The sequence below is a fragment of the Ambystoma mexicanum genome, chromosome 1p (genome assembly GCF_040938575.1).
Source record: "Ambystoma mexicanum isolate Mex_15411 chromosome 1p, UKY_AmexF1_1, whole genome shotgun sequence".
Classification (NCBI taxonomy): Eukaryota; Metazoa; Chordata; class Amphibia; order Caudata; family Ambystomatidae; genus Ambystoma; species Ambystoma mexicanum.
The window spans coordinates 1,287,501,265-1,287,525,645 of NC_090921.1; the positions used below are offsets into that span (position 1 = coordinate 1,287,501,265).

At 44.7% G+C, this 24,381-nt stretch overlaps 1 protein-coding gene across 2 annotated transcripts in view; it reads left to right on the forward strand.

Annotated features, from left to right (window-relative positions):
• The window catches only part of AP2A1 (adaptor related protein complex 2 subunit alpha 1), an 891,085-nt gene that overhangs the window by 19,893 nt on the left and 846,811 nt on the right, over window positions 1-24,381 (forward strand). For both annotated transcript variants that reach the window (XM_069605316.1, XM_069605324.1), the window contains exon 2: window positions 13,677-13,745. In XM_069605316.1, the coding sequence (XP_069461417.1) occupies window positions 13,677-13,745 (69 nt within the window). The remainder of the gene's footprint in view (window positions 1-13,676; window positions 13,746-24,381) is intronic.

Below are 24,381 nucleotides of genomic sequence, written 5' to 3' on the forward strand. Positions count from 1 at the left end.
ACACCACCTCCTGACAACAATGATGTTTTGATATCACCTTTTGGGAGAAAGAGAGGATCGTATTTGTAAACAATTGCTTCCGGTAGTATAGACCAAAAAAGGGATTTAATCAATTAGGTCAATTTCCTTTAGAGGATTCAGAGGGAGGACTGAAGCACCCACAGGGCTAATGGCAGATCCCAAGGAGGAACCCTACTCAGGGACATGAGTCTAGAGAGAAGAAATCTCTTGAATAACCAGTTAATAATCCCTCCCCTTGTAATGGCTCTTTGCAGGGGTCGCTTGTCAGGGCTGATCTCTGTACTCTAAAATAGCCCACCTCTCAAGAAGTGAGTGCATGTTGTAATTAAACCAAGTTTATTTCACACCGGTCGCGAGGAGAGAGGCTAGACAACTCCTTGGAGATTGAACTAACCTCAGTCTACCTGAACCACAGAACAGATACAGTATATATACATTTGCAGAACAGTTAACACACTCCCACAATTCCCTCATGTTCCCTTACAAGTCATTGCCCAAAATACAAATGGGTTGGCTCTATACAAGGGCATCTAATTCACACAATCTCTTTGGCTGCCTTTACTGTGGCACTAACCCTTAGACATACCATTTTCATGGCATTGCAAGTGCAAGCCCAACCCTTGTCTTTGGTTTCTTCCTGCAAGACACACAACCCTAACATGGCATGCAATACATTTTTAGTACAACTTCCTCTTGGTCACAGACCTGCAACACTAAATCTCTGACATGCATGGTTTATGTATGGACACTTTGAGGCTATAGAGCGCTAATGAAAGGCTCCTTTGATCGGGCAGTAACTCCTTTCTCCAAGCACTCTGACACTCTGGATATTTATTCTTGGTGTCCTGTTGCCTTTTCATTGTGCGCGACCACCAGTTCACTCCAACTGGACCTATCACGTGTAATCTGAGAAGACCGGCAATGACCTGTCACCTCCATACATCTTTCCACCTTCTCAGTTATGGTGAAGGATCAGTTCCCTGTCCTTGAAGTTCAAAATCGTGCCTGGAGGGGGTCTTCTGTTTAGACCTGCTCCACCGCAAAGCCCTGAGACAGCTTACCAGGGCCCACTGATTGTACCTGAAGGTTCGCCACAAAATCCGTAGAATCTGCAACCTTCTCTCCTTCTGGGAGACCCACGATGAGCACATTATTCCAGGTCACCTGGCCCTTAAGCGTCCTCGGCTCTGCTTTCCAAAATCCTGGTGTGCTCCTGGAGTTCCTGTGCCTGTTTCTGTAGGATATCAGTCACTCCCGAGACTTCAGTAACATTCTCCCTCAGTGGATTTACCTTATCTTGAAGATTACGCAGGCCTTGCTCAAAAGCGATACATCCGTTCTGACCTTCCCCCACCTAGGTCTCCACGATTGTCCTGAAGGCCGCAAACGCCTACAAGATTGCCTCATCTTTGCCTTCACATCTGGCCACGCCGCCTGAAGACCACTCCAAAGGGGCAGCTAGCACAGGTGTGAAGGTCCCCACTTGCATATGGTTATGCACTGTGAACCATTTTAGCTTGCTTAAAAAATATGTATTTACACTTCATAAAAGTTTACTGAACAGTTGCAGGAACCCATCCACCACCACCCCCCTTAACAGTGCCACAGAGATTAGTACAATTCCCAAAACCTGCCCCAGACATCCTCAAACAACTTATTTTTCTTCTGATGCCTGTAAATAACTCTCTCCATCATCACAAGCTTGACCATTTCATCAATCCATGTGCTTTCCTCGTGATCAATCGTTGACTTCCAGTGTCTCAAGATCAATTTCCTATCCATCAAAGAGCCCTTAAACAACCACGTTTACTGTGCACCAGTCAAATCATCAATGAGATGATCATCACCGTTATCAAGGTATCAAAATCATAATCAAGTGACACTCTCTGCACCCTATTGAATATCAAGGTCAACCTTTCCCAGAAGTCCCTTACTTTATTACATTCCCATAGCATGGTTTCTAACGTTCCTGCCCTCTGAGAACAAAATCAGCTCAAATCTGTCATACCACGCCTATATAGTCGTTTAGGCGTCCAATAGACTCTGTTCAAGATCTTAACCTGTCTCGACCTCTCCCCCAGGCTAATAGAAGACAGAGCCACATTCCTGCAGACAGTCGCCCAGCGCACCTCAGTCCTCTACTCAGACAGAATTTTTGCTTACTTGCGTTGCAGACCCATCCAGGCATGGCTGCTTCTAACTCTTTAGCAGGTGCTGGTAGATCGTAACGTCAGTCAGGATAAATGCCAGTCCATTTCCCCCCAAGCGCAATGCGGTTCACACTCCCCAGCAAAGCCACACAGATGTCAAAGCAAGACCACCATATCCACCAGGCAAAGGTTCTGCAATCTTCAGAAAAACAGGAGCTTCACTTCTCCAGGTAGACCATTCACCACTCAGTGACCCAGGCGCGGCTCACCAGAAGCAGGTCCCCCACGTCTATCAAGTGACATGTATCCAGGATAACAAGACTTCAGTCGCTTTGTCACCCCGTGTGTGCAGCAGTAGAGGTCCACTCCTAGCCTCTCGCAGCTAATCTTCTCTGCAAGGCCTCCTCATTCCCCTGCAGCGAAATGCCCACTCCGATGATATCACTAGTGTCAGCCGGTCCCAAAAGGCCGCCTCACTGGGATCAGTCAGTGAGGTCCATTGCAGCCATCTTGGGAGTCTGCTTTGAAGGAGGGAGGCTGCTGCTCCCAATTAGCCATACACCCTCTCATGAGGGTACAGGTGCTGTGTGTCCCTGTTCCATGATGCCCCAGGGGTTTTGCAGCCCCTAGTCCGGACCACAGCCAGCAATTCGGTCACCAGTGGCGGATCTCTCTGTGGGATCTATTGGCTTGCAGGGAGCCGAGCGAGCTCACATCCACATCGCTAGACCTGCAATCAACGCCCCCTGAAACTAATACTCCTTAATAATGACTAGTAAAACTATTCTCTTGGCCTCTCTGGTTATCATTTACCAATATCCCCACAGCACCAACATTGGATGTGTGAGGTTGCAGAACCATAGACCATTATTGGGTGGTTCTGTACTGACTAGCACTAATACTTGCCTACTGCAGCAGTCCAGTCCCACATGTGTGTAATAGGTGGTGCTGTGCAATCTCAAACAAATAATATAAGTGCAGGAGAAGCATAGTGCTATGAACCTGTGCGTATTTACTTTATTAGGTTTTGCATCAACTTAGTTAGACCACAGCTTCAGGCCTCTAATGGGCAGCGTTGCACTATTGGGCATCTGCAATAAGTATATGGGGTGCACTACCACAAGCAGTTAATAGGTCACATGTGTAGTCTGGCATGCATATTGGACGTGCTGCACAATGAAACAACGGGTTGTGAAGCTCTGCTTTCTTATTTTCACAGGCTTTTTGCACCAGCTTGATTGCAGTTTTTATTAATTGACCAGTTATAGAATCAATGTCTCTTTGTGTAGCTGTATACAAAAAGGTCTTGAAAAGCACACACGTATGTTCTTATGTGTGTATTTGTTAATGCATACTGTGACGAATCTGACAAAGCCGTCACTGACTCCCCGGGGGAAAGTCGTCCGCCATGTTGCCAGGGAAAGGCAGAAGCTACCGGACTCCAACCCTGTGGGTTGCTATCTGTGGGAGGACCACATGGGGGGGAGACCAACCTCGGGAGAGTGGGGGCGGTTTGCCATGGAAAACACCTAGTGTAACACTCGCTTGAAAGTAAGGACTAAAAATAATAATGCAGTATATACATTTCCAACCTTCATGGCATGCTGTGTATCCGAGAATATTGAAGGCCCTAAGCAAATATATATTGATCCCTGTGAATGCACTGGGACGAGGAAGAGGTCAAGAGTAATGCGATTAACAGCAGGAAGCACGCGAAACCAAGAAAGAAGATGGAGAATCTCCTTTCCTGATGTGGTTCGGGAAGCAGAAGAGGCGTCGGGAGGACGCTGGAAGAAGAGACTCTAGACAGGGAAGATCGCTGTCACAGGACTCGGAGCAGTGTAGGCTCTGCCCTGAATGCCGGTGCAGTGAGAAGCCCGGGGAGGACAGGAGACGCCAAAGAGGAGGATCGCTGCAGCAAACGCTGCCCACGGAGGACGCCTAAGCAGCCAAGAACTAATAGTGAGCCCAGGCAAGCGAAGGGGGACACCAGGGTGCTTCTTTGCATGAACCGCACAGCGATTGAGATGGGTGATCTCTGTTCCGAATAAATGAACACGGGAGCTGGAACGTATAAACGAACAATAAATATATTGCAAGCAAGATACTGGAAAAAGCAGGGAATCCCAAGCGGTGGAGATAATGAACAAGAACAAGCATTGACAACAACCAAAAGTGAAGAGTCAGGGACCCAATATTGACGAAAGGGAAAACTATATGAAGTCTGGCAATGTCCTGGCAGGAGAGTAGACCAGGCACATTCAAGGCGAGTCAGGGACTCGAATGCTATTTTGAAGAACTACGCATATGAGAAGTCTTGGCAGGAGAGTATACCGGGCTGGTGAAGAGAATATAAGACTGCAATATAATACAAGTAAACATGAGTAATACCTGGCAGGATAGTATTCCAGGTGCATTGTTTTGAAGAAGTATGATCTAAGGTGCTTGAATAAAACCTAATAGGAGAATACACCAGGTACGTTGTTTTGGAAAACAAAAACTGTTTTGTCAAGAGGGGAGAAGCAATCTGTTGACCTTGAGAAGTTTGTAAACAAGAGAGGAAGTTTTCAAGAGAGGAAGAACAATCTCTTTGTGGCATGAATATTGTGAGTTTAACTTTGTAAGGAATAGAACTATAACCTGTGGTTACCAAAGGAAGTAGAGGTAAATCTCTTAGTGTTATGAGTTGCGTAAACTAAGGTATTGCCGCTGGAAGCTTTGTGAACGAGAGGAAACGACATTTATGTAATTTGTGGCAACATTGGGAAACCGGAAGAAGGAACTGAACATCTGTTAATATCTTTAGACTCTGTATTTTAAAGGAAGTGAGGAAATTCTAGGGGAAGGGAACCCCTACCATATCCTTGTGGAACACTGGTCATTTGTTTCCTTTTTGCACCCTTATTGATCTTTAAGTTGAACTTGCAAGGTATAGCTGCAGGGCGCAGCCAAAAGAACATTTACCTTTTCACTTTATGATTAGTTTAGAATGTGAGGGTCAGCTTAGGTTTTGAACAAAGGACAGATTACTTTTACTTTTGGACATCCTGGCTGGGACACTAGTTATTTTGCCAACCTCTTTTTCTTGATTAAATGTTTATAGCAGTCAGAATATGCTTCTGTGCCCGACTCTAACTCATGACCCATCACAATACAAAAATCACATTCTATCTGTTACAATTCACAAACCTGTCAGGGTACTCAAATGTTTTTGCATGTACTGTGGTTACTACACACATATTTATATCATGGTACACACAAGTCGACTTCTTAAACACGTGCTCATATACACATTTGTCCAAGGTACTCTTATCAGTGTGGGCAACACAGCAGGAGCACAGTACACACTAAAGTTCTGGGGGGGATAAAAGCCAAGGGATTTGCTCCAGGACATTCTCTCGTAACCAAAACCAAATGGCTGTTTACTCTTTCTTTAATACCTTGTGTATTGCTATATTTATTGTGAAAAATCACCAAAGTATGCTAGTTTTACAAACATAATTGCTCCCCGAATTTCATTTTATTCACAAATTTGTTTTACTCAAGATAGCACATGACAGGGTTATATCAATATCACCCTCATCCATGCATAATATGAGCAGCATGTGGTTGATGGCAGAGAAATTCTTACCTGCTCAGTTTGCAAACAGAAACTTAACATGAAATTGTGGGCTGATCAATTTACAAACTTCAAAAGGACACACTGTGTGTCCTTCTCACTGACAACTGCATATCTGCTATTTGGCAGGGCCGCAGACGAATAACCATTGCATTCAGTGGCTCCAAGACACAATTTCATCTCTTGCGGTTTACCTCTGTCTGGGACACCATTTTGATGAATGAAAATACAGTAAGTACCTTTTCCACTGCATCCTTTGCTAAGGAAAGTAAGATGGTAAGTCCTCTTCTAGCCCCTGCACACTGAAGTCTTTAATACACTCTTACCATATTGTTGTTTGATAATGTCAGGAAAGAAATATATGAACTTAAAAGACAGGGACTCTTGGTAGAGATAATATTTTTTTCTGTTATCCAATCAAATTCTCAATGCTTGAGTATTGATCTAGGTGATCTATTCACAAACAGTGAAGTACATTTAATGATACAGAACCAGAACTATTGAGCAAGTCTAACATCATCTTCATCATCATCAGAATAAATCAACACTGTTGTGGTTATACAAGAGCTAATATATTTAAAGGGATGGAATTACTCCGAATGTAGCAGCACTATTCAATAACCCAAAGTGCTTAAGCATAGTTAATGTGAAAATATGACACTTCTCACCATTGGGACAGTACTGCCTTGGACAGAGTTTCACAGTGAAGAAGTGAGCAAGTGATCCGGGGTCTGCAGCCCACACACACGCATGGCATTCCCATGCACCCACTTGCGCGAATTGCACCAAATTAGTGAGATTGTGCTCCAAGGCACACGCACAGTCTTTGAGGTTTGACACACTCACAGGATGGGATGGCATTTCGTTCTCCTATCCTAGTTGTGTTGCTCTGCCTTTTGAGGGCGTCTACAACCTGGATGATTATAGAGGGGTGGAGTAGGGGCAGTATTGGCCTACTGGGATGCAACTGGAAGGCTTAAACCTCCTTCTTACTTGCCTTCAGTATATGCAATACATGCAAGCCAATGTTTCCACTGTTCTGCACCCCCCCTTACCCTCGCACCAAGTTGGCGACTATGTGCAAATGCGGTAATATAAGTGCTGGTTATGTCACTTCCTATATTTGGGCACCACCCGGGAAATTCATAAGTCGGCTCCCCTGCCCGATTTATTTATTCAATGTTTGTCGGGTCCGTGGACACGATTAATTAATTGATTTCTGCAATGTTGGGTCGACCAATAAACCGGGCCGTGGCGGAGGACATTTACTGCCCCATGTGCCCCCTGGAATTGGATTATGCTTCTTTCATTACCACAGAAGTAATGAATGTGTATTAAAGAGATAAGCCGGCATATGTATTGGGCACACTGCACATGCTCAGGCAGCATCAATCATGCTTTGTAGAGGACAATGCTGGCCTAAATTGGTAACAGCCAGCACAGACATGTTGCTACAGAGGCATATTTTGGGCACAACCAGCATGTCAATGTGTTACATCAGGGACAGTGCTGTCTTACACTGTGGACACAGTGATCATTAAAATGTGTTGTGTTCTACAATGTTCTTGTCTGCTGTTGGTGACATGGAATGTACATGTTCCCCTTTAGAACTGATTGTAAACATATGGCTTTTTGGTCACTTTTCCTGCTGTAAAATGCACAATTTCAGCCCCATATTTGGAAAAAAAAATCTTGGGGGGGGGAACCCCCCCAAACCCTCCCTATATTGTTATAGCTCCCTCGCTACGCTCGGTCGCCCCCACTATTTCCGAGAAATATCAACACATACACACTGGAAGAAATCACAAGAAACTAACCTTTCATCACTGCCCCCGACACCAAAAGCTATCTTTGGGACTGCATGGCTATGCCCTTGATGCTATTGTGTGAAAGGTCACACACCATCGCTTTTGAATATACTGCTTTGGGTCAGGGTGTTCACTTTTGGCTCGCCGGCCCTCCGGGTGACAAAAAGTGAATGCTTCGGCCCCACATTCAAAAAGGTTGGACAAGCCTGCTTTAGCAGAAGGGAGTCCTTAAAGTCACAGTTGGGAAGCAATGGTGTGCTTCTTTTCTGTAAACAAGCATTGGCAAGGCCAGTAGCTGTGGCTAGAGACCAAAAAGGCTGAACGCATACTTTTGCAAAACCAGACCTATTGGTTTTGCCGCTGTTGTTTGCAGGAAGCTCGTCCTCGCCTTTGATGTCAATTGGTACTAATATTCAGAGAGATATATATTTTCTTTATACTTACTTATTCCTACATAGCTCACATGTGTAGTAATATTTTCAGTACGGAGTGTCATGAACAAACCACATGCTAAACGGCCCTTTTCCTTTTCATCATACTTTTTCCAGTGACCAGATTTATTCTATGAGTGATCTCATATATTGATTATAAATGTGTCCTTGCTAGTGAAAAATGTTGCCTATTTTCCTTTGAGATCAGGTTCTCTGGGAATGGTTGAACATGTCCTAACACTTCAAACACACCAGGCAACTGAATGCATTTTACTTCAGTACATTGATCCATACATTCCATTGTGGTAGCTGTGGCTTCAAATAACTCTAGTTAATTGTTTTAAGGGTTGACCCTGGTTTCAGATTGCTTTTAGCCGGGCCAGTTTCCCTGATAATTCACGTTCCTTTATTTTCTTTACTTACACATCTGTAGAACTGGCCCTGAGTTGTATTTACAAATAATTCTATCCATCCAGCAACGTGTTTTTTTCGGTAGATCTTTCAGGTGCACCTGGTAAAATAGCACAATATGTTAGGTGCTCACGTCAAAGGTTTCTGTGCATCCCTCATTAACAGGTTTGAATTTAGGTGGGGACAGATTGGCCCTTCTGATGTTAATGAAGTGAATAGCAGGGACTTGTAATTATAATACTTGTTATTACATCATTTAGAAGCGGGACGAAACCTGCATGATTCACTATATAATATTCTTCTCACTATTTGTTTGTTACTACATCTATTTTAATGGTTTCCTTGGTTTCCCTACTACAGTTTCAGTTGGATGCATTCAAAGTCAGTCTCTAAAATTGAGATAAGGCACGTGTTGTGGATGTTGCTACTTTGTTCAAAGATTCCGTTTAACCCTATCCACTGTTTTGAGTTCATTTGATAATCCCAAGAGTTCTGCTCAAAGCAGGATACTCCTTGTTTTCCCTTTAATATTTCGGTGACGTGTTTTGTTGTGTGGCACATGTTTCCTAGAAAATACATATTCTACCTGCTGCCGCTTCTGCTTTCTTTAATGTGGCTTGTAGAATTCGTTTAATGAGATGAGTGTTTTGATTTTTCTGTAAATTAGTAATTCTTTCCTTTCTTCCATGAGGAAGAAATGGAATATACGCACTTCTCAGCTGTGCATAGGGGCTTCTCTAGAATTTATATGATGTTGGTGTCAGCTTCCCTGGTTTCCTTGATCACCTCAGTGCACATAGGTCTACAGTACTTTTCTGATCATTCCCCTGTGGAGTTGGGGGTTGGGGAGGAAGCAGCACCAAAAGAAAGAAAACCCTGGTGGCTGAATGAATAAATATTGCAGGACACAACGCTCAGGGCCACATGGAGGTTTTCAGGAGAATAACAACAGGGGATGGGCTGGTGGATGGTCTGGGACGCCGCCAAGGCAGTATTTAGAGTGGAGCTGAGACTGCAGCGTTTCTAAGGGCGAGGGAGTTGGTACGGATGCCACCAGAACAGCAGGTGGGAGCAGCGGCCAAGGTCCATGTACACAAAAATACCCTCTGCTCTCTGCAGGAGTTTTAGAAAGAGAAAGCCAGATCTCTATTGTCTGCGCATGTTGCGTATAGATCCACCCAGATGCTGCTTGGGACCAAACAGTCCTACCCTTGTAGTGGTGGGAATAAAGCTAACCACTTTTTGGCTGTTAGATTGCACAAGCAGCGCAACAGGAATTATATTTCATAGCTTCAGGCACACTCCTTAGAGCTATGTAGGGAGGAGGCGGAGAAGCCGGATATAACGGAGGCCTACCATAGGCAGCTGGTGAGAGCAGAGGGGCTGGACCCCAAAGATCAAAACTCCTTTACACCGAGAGCAAACCTGTCGGAGGAGGATAAGGGAGCCCTAGAAAACCTGATCACATCAGAGGAAGTGGGTAGAGCTCCCCATGCCCGGCCCCCATGTCGGGATGGGTTTGGGAATGGCTTTTTCAAGGTCTTCAAATCTTGCTTAATAGCACTATTGACCAGGCTATTCAATGTGATCCGGGGTAGGGGTCTGATTTCATGGGACATGGGAATCTCCGCTACCACGCTGCATCTCAAGCTTCACAAGGACTTGACGGAGTGCGGTAGCTTTCGCCCCATATCCCTACTGAACAATGATGCAAAGATCGATGCAGAGGTATTGGCCTGCCGGTTGGCGAGGGTTTGTCCCAAGATCATTCATCCCGATCAGGCCAGATTTATAGAGGGCAGACACACTCGGGGCAACACCAGAAGAGCGGTCAATGTCAGTGATTGGGGCCGGCACACGGGGCAGAAGTTCTCGGTCATCGCTGCAGGAATGGTAAACAGGTTTTGTGGTATTTCCAACAGAAGGCCTGTCAAATTTGTAATAAGGCCCTTACTATGACGCCACTGGGCAGGAAAGCATAAATATTGTAAGGAGGTTTATGGGAGACTTTTGTGCATTGGCCAAATGAATTCCCATGAGGGCAATAATGATATCAGACAGGATTAGCAACAATGGTCATGAATCGGGGTGTGAGGAATATGTGCTTTCAAGCAGAATTACTGACCACCAGGCAAGAGATCTAGAATAACAAAAGCAGACAGACTATTAATAATGTTAACTGTATGCAATATATTATGTTACAAGGATATGACAAGTCACTGAGGAGTTCTGTGACCAAATAGAGGAACGAGGCAGAGTCTGAGTTCCTTTAAAAGGTCAGGGATCTCCAAGGTGACTGGCAGTATCCTTTTTACTTATTGTAGGGGGTATTTTATTCCTTAATATACATAACATCACACTTGCATTTCCTTAAATACATAGCCACTTGCTTAATCTAATGTAAGAAATCTTCAATTTGCTTATACATATATTCAATGCAGAATCTGTTTGGATTTTAAAAAGCTACCATGCAACTATTTACGTGTTGCAGAATAATGGATTGAACAGTTTAATAAAACGCATTGAAAAATGTTTTGGTTTTGTGCTTTAAAATAAGTAACGACATGCAGACACTGGCTGACATTGCTTAAACTCCAGCAGTGCCCAAATTAAACATTCTACCATAAACAGTTCCTTGTCAATTAATGGCTGTAATGTATCACCGAAAACTATTTTACAAGCAAGTAAATTGAACAGCTTGTCTCGGCCTAAATTAAGTGTTGCAATGACAAGTGGAATTCTAATTTCTGCTGGCTCAAGCAGCAGGCATTGTGACGTCACAACTGAAGCGTAATAACTGATTACAGAGCAGTAGTGATGTCATTTTCTTATTACAGGTCAGTTGTGATGTCACAGGACATTTTTTCATCTGGTGGTATGGTTCACATTTTCACACTTTCCTATTGATCCCTTCCTTGCTCTTCTCAGCAGGATATGGTGTGGTGGTTTCCAGCCGAGGTGTGCAAGGTGAAAGTCTACTGCTTGCCTTCTTTTCCACTAGAACTAGTTCTTTTAGTAATTTGAAGTTGAGCTGTTAGAATCGTTTCTTGATAGTCCTGTGGCATTGGAGCCAGTTAGGGGTCTCCTGCAGGTCTCTCTGAATGTACAGCAGGGAAGATACCAATGGCTTTGATCCTCAGGGTGGGTTGGAGAGATGTTCCAGGAGGTCAAATGATCAAGAATCCACTCCGATGACAGATTGGTTTGTCTGCAAAAATATATGTCACTTTTGATTAAAGAAATGTACTTGCTTGGTGGGTTCCCTAAAACAATGTGCAATATAATATTGTATGACATATATGGCTTTCTTTTTTCAAATTGCTGAAGATCAAGATGCTGAAGTGTCCCAGCTCAGGCTTGTCTCAACGACCTGAAATGTTTGATGGCAGACAAATATAAAGGATGGTTTGGATGTCCTCCCTGCCACTCCCTCTTTTGTTTCTGGGAGCTCTTTCACCAAAATCATTCCAGCAAATGTTACATGAACTTTGTTGAGGATTTTATGATTGTTTTTTTCCAGTCTTGTTTTGTACGGTTTCTTGTAAAAAGTATTACATAATTCCACAACAGAGAGGCATCAAACTGGATTTCACACCCCATAATGTTACCCCCTGATATTTGTCGAACGGCTGAAAAAGAAACAAGAACACAGCATATGCTCAAAATAATAACTCAATTAAGAGTGTTGGATGTTGTAGACTTGACCCTTGATGATAGTGAGTAGTGCATAAGCATGTTTACTCCTTCAAGAACAATAGGCCAAAATCCGGAGTGGGCAATGGCCCCGCAGATGGTGACTGCAGAGTTAGTTAAACTAATTTCTTTCTGTATTTCTTCCATGGTCTCATAGAGCAGTTTGCCCAAATTTGAATGGAAATGATCCCGACATTCCACACCAGTAGTAGTTAGAACCCATGTCTTTGTTTGGCGTGAATACAGGAAAACCTATTATGGCCTTTTTGGATCTCAAGTCTACTGTTTGAAGAAATTCCAAACATTGCTGGTTGAGAAGTAGCTTCCCTCTTCCGTTCATGACAGGCTTCCTCTGCTTCTCAGCCAGGAAGGCATTTTAAATCCTCTGCCTGATGAAATTATCCCTCCATAACTGCGGAGCAAACCAATCTCATGCATGCTCTTCCAAAGCCTTTGCTTCACCAATCATCTACTATTAACCAACCCCTAGTTCTCTATTTGTGGGGCTTAGAGGCCAATGATTCACAGACAGTGGCTGAAATTCTGTAATCAGCTGCCTCATACCACCAGTGCCAAAATATAGCATAATCTTCAAGAAGGTCCTAAAATGTGCCATCTTTGCTTGACATCCAGGCAAAGTCAGCAGCATCAGTCCATAACCAAAAACAGAGATATGCCTTGAGAGGATTGAGTGGTTTGGTATGTCGCCCTTAACATAATGAATAGTCCCTTAAAATGAATGTTTAAAGAATGTAGTGAGAGTCATGCTAGTACATTGATTATAATTGTATAGGGGGATACCCACAGATAAGGACTCCACTTCAATGAGTCCTCCTTCTTGATTCCCACGGCTTCTTCCATCACACATTTTAGTCTATGGGCAATCCAGTGCTTGAGAAGATGGCATTGATGTGTTGTAAGAGTCTGTGGTGGCGTTTTCCTTCAGTTCAATTGTTGTGACCTTGGCATATCTTGATTTGCAAATTCTTTATTCTCTTTTTCTGTTCCAAAGAGCAAACTATAATATCACTGGTGGGTATTAACTTTCATAGCCTCTGACAGTGATGTCTTGAGGATAGTTGCAAATACATACATAGTCTTGCATTGAGGCTAATTATGTTTTCCAGATTTTCTAATAAGGAGGATTTTTTAAGTTTCTTTGTGAATCTATAAAAGGTACCCCCTTTAGCAAACTATCATTGCAGACCTATTGTTTGCTGTCTTTCAGCCACTCTTCCTGATCTGAGTTTGATCATGTCATGGCCTTCATTGCCTCTTATTGTGATAATGTTCCTTTTTGCCTATTCCTTTTCAGTGCATTGGCATGGCCTTTGATAAGAAGGACCACAGTGATTATTCTTTTTGTTTTGACATGAGTCTTACTTTGTGGAGAGTTTTCCATTGCGGGTGTCGTTGCCTTAACACTTATGTTTTAAGAAATGCCTGGGTCAGAAGTGAATATGAATATTTGATTTAAGCTTACATACACTAAACAAGAAGTTGTTGCAAGTGCTTCATTTTTGTTGTCTTGTTTTTCCTTCAGGTAAAAGCAAAGAAGCTGAAATCAAGAGGATCAATAAAGAGCTGGCCAACATTCGATCCAAATTCAAAGGTAAATTGCTCTTGTTCATGTGCCAAATCCTCTGTTTTTTCTGTCAGAAAATATGGGAGTGCCAAGTAGCAAAGGACCAGAATAGGATGGAGACCATAAGAATTTGCCTTAGATAACAGATTCTCTCCCAAAGTTCTTTACCCCCAGACTCGTATCAATAGGCTGCCTTCTCCTGTATACATCCTATCCCCAGATTAAGTAAACAGCTTTCTGTTATGACTTGTCTTCTGGGAAAGATAGAAGAGAGAACTAGATAAAAAAACGTTCCAATGTATATGCACACCACCTCCAGAGCTGTCCTCACTATCTTATCTTCACTTGCCTGGCATGATACTGCCTTCCATTGATGATCTCTGTTTCAGTTTAAAATTTGGTTTGTTTGCTAAAATGTTTAGTGTCTGGGGATCCCCATCCTCGCATGGAGAATTTGTGCTTAAGCAGATAAAATGTAAGCACACTGATTCAGGAGAAATAGTAACCTTGGTGTACTGCTTTTGGAACCACCGACTGCAATGCAAGAGTCACAACATGTAATCAATAATAGATAATATAAAGGTTTGTGTGGTGGACCGCTATTGCCTGCCAAAGCTGATGCTCTGTCTTCAATTGTTATTAAGAAATCTCTCCAGTCTTACTGACTGAAAGGAGTATTTAGAAGGGAATATATAGGCAAATATTTTGATGATCCGTAAACCACAAAGATGTCAGACAATATGATATTAGAAAGGTGGACGAGACAAGGTTGCCCCTTGTTCTCTTGCTTTATGTAGTTGTAATTAAACCCTTTACCATGGCTATTGGAAACAAATAAGGACATTGAAGGGATTTGGGTGGCAGATTCCAATGATGAAATAGCATTATAAAATAATGATGATCCGTTGTGTGTATGGAAGCCTACATTGTCTCTAGTAACTACAACAGTGCAGGAAGGACAGAACCAGAAGACAGTTTTTCTCTGTCTATGCTTCAATACTGTGGAACCTCCTCCCCGTCAACATCAGACTTGCCCCATCACTTCTACAATTCAGGAAAGAGCTCAAGACATTCCTCTTCAAGGAATGACTCATCCTTAACACCCAAGTCCACACACCCTGCACTCCCCACCCTACATGAGGCTTGGTGATCTCCTCCACACTGTCTCCCCCCAACATATGCTGCCAATTGCCAACTCTCCCCTGTTAGCTACCTGATCCTTTTTTCTCTGCTTCCCTCAGTTTTCTCCCCCCCCCCCCCTAAATGGATCGGTGAGAGGATGGAGCCTTGCGGGACTCCGTTTTATTATTATTAGGGTGTTTATGAGCACAGACCTAGTTTCGGAAGCAACTGAGAGCTTTATGTTTATAAAGCACTCGGTTGCTTACGAAACTCCATCCTCTCACCGATCCTTTTTAACCTTTCATGGAGCCTCTGGGTACACTCCTCAAAGACCCCGATTTAACCATCCACCAATATGCAGACGATACTCAGTTATACATGAGAATAAAAATCCCACAGGACATCAGTTGTCTCTGCGATTTCCTAGTCATCCACTCCTGGATGTTGGCTTCATACCTCAAACTTGACCCAGCCAAGACTGAATATATCCTCATCGGTACCCCTGCTAAAGAACAACTTGTACAACATTGGCTCAATGATATGCGCCTAGAAGGATTCATTCTGCTACTCTGATTCAGCAAAATCGTCAGGCTTCACCATTGACCGCATCCTGTCCTTCAAGAAACGCATAGTCAAGAAGGCCCAAACAGCCTGGCTCCAAATCTCCACCCTTTGCAAAATCAAACCCTTCATCCCGCCGCAGGACTTCCAGACCGTTGTGCAGGCCCTTGTGGTCTCACACATTAATGGGGGAAATGCCCTCCTAACATGGTTACCAGTAGGGCAGTTAGCTCCTCTAAAAGTAGTCCACCATGGTGCAGCACGTCTGATCACGGGTGCACGTAAATTTGACAAAATCACCCCATCCTACGTGAACTACGTTAGCTTCCTCTCCAGGCCAGGATATTGTTCAAGACTGTATGTATCATCTACAGAGCAGTCGGGAGGAGCACACCATCGTATATGGCAGCTAAGCTCCACATATCTGGTGGCGCACACTCCTTGCGCCTCAAATCGACCAACCGGCACGAATCACAACTAGGACACAAAGAGAGGACCCGCAAAAAATTGTTTCTATTGTCATGTACCCACCCTCTGGAACTCAATACCAGTATCGACTGGGAATGTCCCCACAATTATCCAATTTCGTAAATCTTGGAGTTTTCAACAGCACCTGAACATGATTTAATCCAAAAGGATGCACCGAACGCAACTCCTACTACTGCACTACTGTTAGATGATGCCAACCAAATTGCTGGTTACCCAAACTGTGTACAGCGCACTGCAGCTCTTGAGCTAGGTCTGCCCTTTAAAAAATAAAATAAAAAAAATAAAAAGGCAGTTATGAACGAACCTGAGAGGTATGGGTATCATTCTGGTTTTAATGTACAGGTAAACCTGTGTCTGTCTTCTAACCTTCCTTTTCACATTGTGTTGAGAACCTGGTCAACATAGAACACCTTTTTTTCCTTGAGCGCAGGGTAATATTGAACATATAAGTGCTTCTACTGCCACTGATTTCGGACTATTTTGTCATCTCAAATGCACACTGTTGCTCAAAATATTCAAGGGTGGTTTGAGGATGTGAGCCCCACTAACGCTCTACTAGTTTGCTTTATGACTTCAGTCAAGATGAATGTAGTGAGTGATATTCATTAAACATGGACAGCTGAAAGATAGTTTCATTAAACTAACTTTATTTGTAAATATTGTTTCAATTTTAAGAATGATTGTTGTACTTTTCTTGTATTTCTCTTTGCTAAATTGCTGTCTTTGGGTATCACTTCTTGCTTACATTTTCTTCAATTCCTTTCTCAATTCAAGAGCTCCTTTTCGCACTATTTTGCTTTTTTATTGCTTAACATTTTAATGCCATCGGTCTTATTTTCTGTTCATCCCACACTTGGCAGTTGAGGGGATCCAAGTTTTCCTCTTTGTTACCTTAGTCTTGATGGATATTGTTTTTCTTCAGCATTTCTATGTATGTTTTGTAGTGGTGGTCTGAATCCTCTGGTGTAATCTGGTGTACCAGACTTAGAGTATCTTATTGTGTCTCATAGGTCCCAACATGAGCTCAGACCTGTTTTATCCTCAAGGTTTATAGTCTATTTAAATATGTTTATTTCACATTAAATCAACAGTACAACAACTACAGTAAACACATTAAGCGACATAGATTTCATTTTCTCACATAAATCACGCATAATTTCCAAGTTAACACGATGATCAGTGTAACATCTGCTGGTTACAGCCTTGTGATGAAGTCTTTATCCAGTCCTTTTGGCGCCTCATATCTTCCATATGAAAACCAATTGTGAAACACTTAGCAATGCATAGTAAAAAGTATACCCATCAGGACTGTGTGTTAAGAGGTTTACAATTCATGGTGGCCTCATATCAGATGGGTAGTGCAGTTGAGTCAGAAATGTATCCAACTGAGAATGTAGACTTTTGGCTTCCGTCCTAATATCCCTCTGCACATCTAAGTCTCTTTCGGCCGTGGGCCATCTTATCAGATCCCCCATGCAGTCCTTAAATGCCAAAGCAGTAGCACTTTTCCATTGCATTACAATCCGGCGTTTCATCAAAATGAACCCCAGTGCAAAATATGTCCTAATTACTTTCCCATTTTCCGTTTAGGGATTTTACCCAACAAGCATACCACTGTTTCGACTGCTATCACCCACTGTTATTTCCGTACATTGCCTCACTATTATTTGCCTTAGCGATCATATTGGGCATTTGTATAGCACCTTTTTACCACTGGTATGATCACAAAGCATTGTGGGAATCACACCCTCGGGGACCGCCAGCCCAACAGATAAGGGGTGCATTGGCCACTTTAACTCACTAAAAATAGGCAAATACTCAAAATAATTAAAATAGGGAATACAAATACTCCCAATAAAAAATATGAAACAGACACGTACAACCATGCATGCCAGCTTTCACCCACACAGCTCCATGGATATGTTTGGACCGGTAGTGCATGAAGTATCACAGGAAGAAACTGTTCTTATTACTGCCCCATCGGAAGATTTAAACATGTATCTTTTAATGTGCGTGAACAACTTGGTTCAAAGAAATAATTAATAAAAAAACCTTTAGTTGTTCAATTAAAACCTATTTATTTTTACTCGCTTATAAAATACTCCCATTGGGAATTGGACCCTTACAAATCTTATCTGGAGCACTGGGGACTGCAGTCGATGTCAGTGGAGAGAGTAGGGTAGTAAATAGTGCTTTGGTGCACTCAGTATGTGTGCAACCAGGGTGGTTAATGTGGTGTGTAGCTGCATTCTAAATATAGGCGTGGTGCGTTGGTTGCATGAGATCATTAGAATGTGTGCAGCAAGGCTGGTTGACATGAGTAGCTGCATTCTGGCAGAGGTGGGGCAACTGTGTGCTGCTAGGCCAAATTTTTTTTTTTTTAAATTTTTTTTTTTTATGGGGGATAGCTGTGTTCTAAAGACTGTTGAGGTGTTCATGGAGGTGGGAAAGCATGTGTTCCGCTAGGCCAAATTAATCAGGGGGTATACCTGCATTCTATTGTTTGTTGGTGCAGAGGAGAGAATTGGCATATTGGTATGTGTGAGTTTCTGTGCCGATTGGAGGTAGTACCCTGTACCTTCTAGTCCCTGCTGCAGTGACCGTATTTCTCCATTTTAGAGATTCAGAGCTTTTCCTCTCTGAGAGACATTCTCGGTCTACTGTGGAGTTTGTTCTGTGTATCACGCTTGAGCGTGTCTTCCCTGCTTGACATTGCCATCAGTATTGAGTTGCCCGATATCAACCCATTATTGGGATAAGGGATTGCCAGTCTATGGTCATCCCTGTGTCTTGTTGAGTCTGCGCTTGCTTGTTGGGTAACATCCTCTCAGTATGCGGTTGCATCCAGTTCTGTTCTATCAGACTTATGAGTACATCCTAGGAAGGATGAGTGATACACAGTGAACCCGAAGGTCCAGCATCAGACCAGACCGTGTTGTTGGTGCTGTATCGGACTGACATTCTTGCGTGCAGCAGAGGTTTGAGTGTTCCTGGTCTAGTGTGGTTTGAATATTGATAACAGGTGACATCAAATCATTGCCACTTTGCTCACTTGATTTTAGGGTGGTGTTCTGTGAAGGTGTAGAAAAGATAGTACATTTCTGATGTTAGAGCGTAAGTGTTAACTGGCCCATTTTCGGGTCCTGGGTATTTGTTTACAGTGAGAAGATCGGTATCCCCATCCTAGTTTATGGTTTGAATTGTGAAATTACACTGCATCATTGTCTCTTGCGAGAGCTGAGTGTGCTAGAAGTCTCATCTGATAGGAGAGCGAAGTGCATATCCGCAAGTGACAAAGAGTAAAGACATGCTCAATCAGAGCATAGGCGCTACTGGGTTTCGGGTAAAGGAGTTTGGGCGTTAATTCCCAGACAGGTCAGGATGGGCATCACCTGATCAGAGAGCTCATTACATACCTGGAGGACGACTGGATCAGGCCCAATCATATTGTTAGCACATAAGTGCTCCTAGATCCTGAGTTTGTAGTTCTGTGCATTAAATTCCAGATAAGTAAAGAATTAACAAATATCTCCTGGACTGATAACCCAGTGCAAACGTGAAGTAACACGATGATCAAGCTCAGTCATGGTGAAAGATCATAAGTGCTACTGGGATTCAGGTTCCGAGTCCTGGGCATTAGTAGTTTCCATGTAAATAGAGTTAGACATCTCCTGGTCTGGGGATGTAGTGTGTTCCAAGGTGGGAGGCAATTGACAAGCCCAGCCATTGCGTAAGAACATAAGTGCTACTAACCCTCAGGTTTGGGGTCCTGGGCATTAATTTATAGACTGGTTTAGGGTAACAGTCAATGTGTTGGTGCATGAGTGACTGGGCGTTCATTGCTGAACATGTAGAGGGCCAGCAGGTTCATAGCTTTGGATATAATAGATCCCTTGGGCCCGCTTCTCTGTCCAGGTTGTTCTTACCTGCCTATAATGGTGGGGTTCCAAGCCATTTCCTGGCCGTTGGTGGTAGGTCGAGTGGGCAAAAAGTAGGTCTCTTTCATGATTTTAGGGGAAGAGCCAGGTTTTGTTTGCTTTCTGGAAAGTCATGTAGTTTTGGCTGCGTCAAATGTGGGGAGGCACTGAGTCCCACAATGTTGGCACTAGAGTTGAGTGGGCGGAACCTCCAATCCTGGATGAATTGCAGGGGGGAAACCACTAGGGGGAAGGCCGTGCTTGACCTGAGGGTGCGAGTTGGTGGGTAGGGCACAATCCTTTCTTGTAAGTATTTGGGGCCGGCTTTGTGCACCACTCGGTGACTTATGCACAGGATTTTGAAAATGACCAATTGGGAGCCAATGCAGGGTGTGAAGAGCAGGTGAGATGTGATCCCTTTGTCCCAGTGCCAGAAGCAGTCTGGCTGCTGAGTTTTGGACTCTTTAGAGTTTGTTTAGTTGGTAAACCGGTGCACCCAGGTAAAGGGAGTTTGCTTAGTCAAGTCTGAACATGACAATGGACATCATTGCAGTCAGTCTATTGGGGTAGGAGAGGTAAGGGAAGATGTGTTTCAGAGGCCTAAGGTGGTTGTGACAGGATTTTGATACATTAGAGTTAAGTCAGTCCATTGTGCAGCCAAGGTTTTTAACATTGGGGGAGGTGGTCAAGAGAGGGGGACAAGGGAGATGGTTGCGGGAATAGAGCGGTTTTACCACACACCATGATCTCCATTTTCCCTGGGTTCAGGAGATGGTTACTCGTCATCCAGAAGTCAATGTCAGTGAGACATGCTGCTCGGTCAGGACGAGGATCGGAGGTTGATTTGGGAATCCTCAGGATGATTTGTGTGTCATCAGCATAGTTAAAGCAGGTGAGGTTGTGAGGGCAGATGAGCCCGGGCAGGGGGATCATGTAAAGGTTAAACTGAAGGGGTGAGAGGCAAGCGCCTTGGGGTACTCCTGGGCTCACTGCGCGTTAGCTGGAGAGGAAAGGGGGGAGAAAGGTGATTTGCTGTATGTTTGTGAGAAATGAGGCGATACAGTTGAGTGCCGAATCACAGATTCCTAGAGAGTGTAGCCTGTCAAGGAGGATCATGTGATTATTTAACAGTGTTGAATGCTGCCGAGAGGTCAAGAAGAACAATTCATGCACATCCTTCTGAGCCTGCAGTGACTTGAAAGGCATCCCAGATAGAGATCACTGTGGTATCTGTTCCGTGGTGCTGACGGAAATCCTTTTGCGTGGGGTCTAGGAGGTTGGTGGATTCCACGAAACAGTTGAACTGAGGGCATGCAGTGCAGTCGATGAGCATTTGCCAAGAATCGGGTGTTGGAAATGGGCCTGTAGTTGGTAGGTTGGAGGGATGCTTTCTTTAGAAGGGGTTTGACATGCGTGATTTTAAAGGGTTCTAGGAAGATGCCGGAAGTAAGTGAGTCATTAAGGATGGACCTCGCCAGATCTCCTTCACATGTGCAGGTGAAGATTTCTTTGAGGAGAGAGGCTGGACAAGGGTCAAAGGGGAAGCTGTTGGTCGTCTGTTGGATATTAGCCTGACAAACTCCTCTCTTGAGATAGGTTTGAAAGAACAGAACGGCAGGGTCTGGGATGGCAGGAGGGTTGGTTCTTGCATGGCAGTTATAGGGCGGGCAGTGAGATAGGGAATTTTGGCCTTAAGGGTTGCCATCCTGTCTAGGCCTGTTCTGTGGAAGTGTTCAGAGATGGAGTTGCAGAGCATTTACAAGAAGGTGGTTGGGGTAGAGGTGCAAGAAGGGTTCAGGAATTCTGTGATGATTGTGGGGAGTGCTTTGCTGCTGCGGCAGCTCAGGATTCCTTTGTTGTAATAGGCTTTTTTGGCCTTGCGGAACTCTGATTTATAGTTTTGGTGATGGTGGGCGTACACTGATTTGCTCTGAAGGGTTCTGGAGACTCGCCATTTGCACTCGAGGGAGTGGCTTTGGGTTTTCAACACCTTCAGGTAGGAGTTGAACCACTTGGGGGTTGGTCCTTTGTGGGAGGGAGCGTAGCTGGAGTGGGTGAGAGGAAGCAGTGAGTCGTTTAGCCAGGTGTCAAAGATCGCGATGGGTAGGGAGTGACTGGAGGGCGTGTATCAGAGCTTCTGCCAGGTCAGGTACTATCATGTCCTTGTTCCAGTACTTGCACTTGGATGGAGGGACAGAGGAAGCCTTGGGAGGCGGGGTGGTGTGCAGAGAGAGAAAGTTATGGCTGAGTGGTCTGTACAGATGAGGGGTTTAGGGGCAGACGTGAAAATGAGATCGGATGAGCTGAAAATGGTATCAAGCGTGAGGCCGGCAGTGTGGGTGGGTCCTGTGATATGCTGGGTAAGGTTGAGTGCTTCTAGACTGCCGACCAGTGGTTGAGTCATGGAGTTGTTGGGCACGTCAAAACAGATATTGAAGTCCCCCAGTAGGGTGCATGCTGAGTGCTTAACTAATGTGGCTGCTAACGGGTCGCATAGGCTGTTGGCGAAATGTCTGTCGTATCTGGGGGGCCTGTAGATGAGTAGGAAGCTGTGCGAGAGAGTGGGCGGGAGAGAGAGTTTGACTAGTAGGGATTCACAGTTTGCGTGCAGGGCTGTGTTTCGGTGAAGATGATGGAAATGTGTGTTTTGTGGAGGATGGCTATTCTGTCTCCTCTTGGGGGTCTGTTGTGGCCGATGAGTGAGCAGTTGGGTGGGAATGCTTTGTGTCCGATTGGTTTGTAATTGTCTGAGAACCATGTTCCATTGAACAAAAGGAGATCAGGATTGTCGGAGGTAGGAGGTAATAGATGCTTTGTCTGTTTTTGGCCACAGAGCAGCCTTTGATTAGGAGGCAGGTAGTTTGTGGGAGGTTGCAGGGTCAATGCTTCGCTGGGTGTCTGGGTTGGCAGGACTGGGGTGCTCAGTGTGGCCGGTGGGATGGAGTTGGTCGCTGGGAGGGACGGTCTGATTGGTTGGACTGGGTCGATCATTGTGACTGGAGAGACAGTGCTGGGCAGAGGTAGGGATTCTGTTAATGGGAGCAGAGAGTTTAGGTGGTGGATCGGGAGTGGGAAGAGGGAGTGGGCAGTTGCAGGCCTTTGAAAGAGGACCAGCGTCGGGTCGGAGATTAGGTTGGTATTTATTGGCCCGCAGGTTGGTGGGTGGGTGGGTGGGCAAGTGGAGCAGGGTCCTTCGGGGGTCCTTCGGTGGTGTCAGGCTTGGTGGTGTATGGGTTTGGTGCCCAGAGGATGGGTGAGGCAGTGTTGTTGAGGGTGGTTGGAGATGGAGGGGGGAAAGGTTGTGTTCAAAGAGGGAAGTGGGGGGGCGTGGCTAGCAGCCATGCTGTGAGGACGTACTTTTTAACGCTCCTGCTCGATCCGTAGTAATCCTCGCCAAAGTAACCGATCCTGAGTATTCTGGAACCTAGCAGCAGAGACCGAGATTGAGCGGTACGCTGTGTGTGCAGAAACTGGCAATAAACTGTAGATTAACGGCGGCATAGCCAGGAACGGGCCCACTGACCGGAGCATCCCAGCGCGTCGGGTTTGTGACCAAGATGGCGGCCAGCATTGGCATTGCAGCCCGCATAGGTCCAGACCCGGCAGAAGCATAAGGTCGCTGGCACCAACAGTACCGCTTCAGCGGCTGTACGTGAGGGCAGTAAGCAGGTGTGCTGCAACGCCTAAATAGGACGGCGCGGCAGGGACAGAGAAGCTGCCTATGAGACCCGGACGCGAAGCAGTGCCATAGCGCGGCCCAGCAGAGCTGGCAGTAAGTGAGGCCCAGACACTGAGAAGCACCCAAGATACAGGCTGCGGCCGGCGCAAGCAAATGCAGACCTGGAGAACAGCGGGTAAGCGCAGGCAGTGAAGGCTCTTATTGAAGAAGCCCAATGCACTTGGAGGCTGTAACCGTGACCCTCTGTAAGCATAGCACAGTGAGCCCTGCAGCGCTGCCTAGCCCCATGTGACTGTGGTGGTGTAGAGGGGTGAGCAAGAATACGATGTTAAGTGGTTTAAGCACAACGAGGCATGGATGGACACTGTGATAGTGGCGCACAACTAGAATCGGGGATTTGGAGACCTGAAAAAAACGCAGCATTTACTATAGCAGTGAGTGACACTAAGCACTGGATTTGGCAATACACAGCTCCGGGACTATAAACACTTCAAATAGGCTGTGATGCATGATATAATATATGATATGATATGGTATGATATTATAGGTTAATTATAACGCGCTTAATACCCAGAGAGTTTCTAAGCGCAGACCTGGGGATCGAACCTGTGTTGCTCTGTGTCGTCTTGCTTCCAAGACGAGCACGTTGCTCCTGAGCTATCCTCCTGAGCATGAGCTCACGTCCTGTCCCACGGGCACTGTAGAGGAATAAGCATCTGGTTTCCTCATCACCAGATATGGTGAAGTAACAGCACTAACCTGACCAGAATTACAAAACGGCCAGCAAGAGCTCCACACGTCGGCCAAGTCGCCCAAGAGTAGATCAAAACATCCCACACTGGATACATTCACGAAAACTGCAGAGACTGGCAGGTCTGTGGCCTTGAATGCCCTA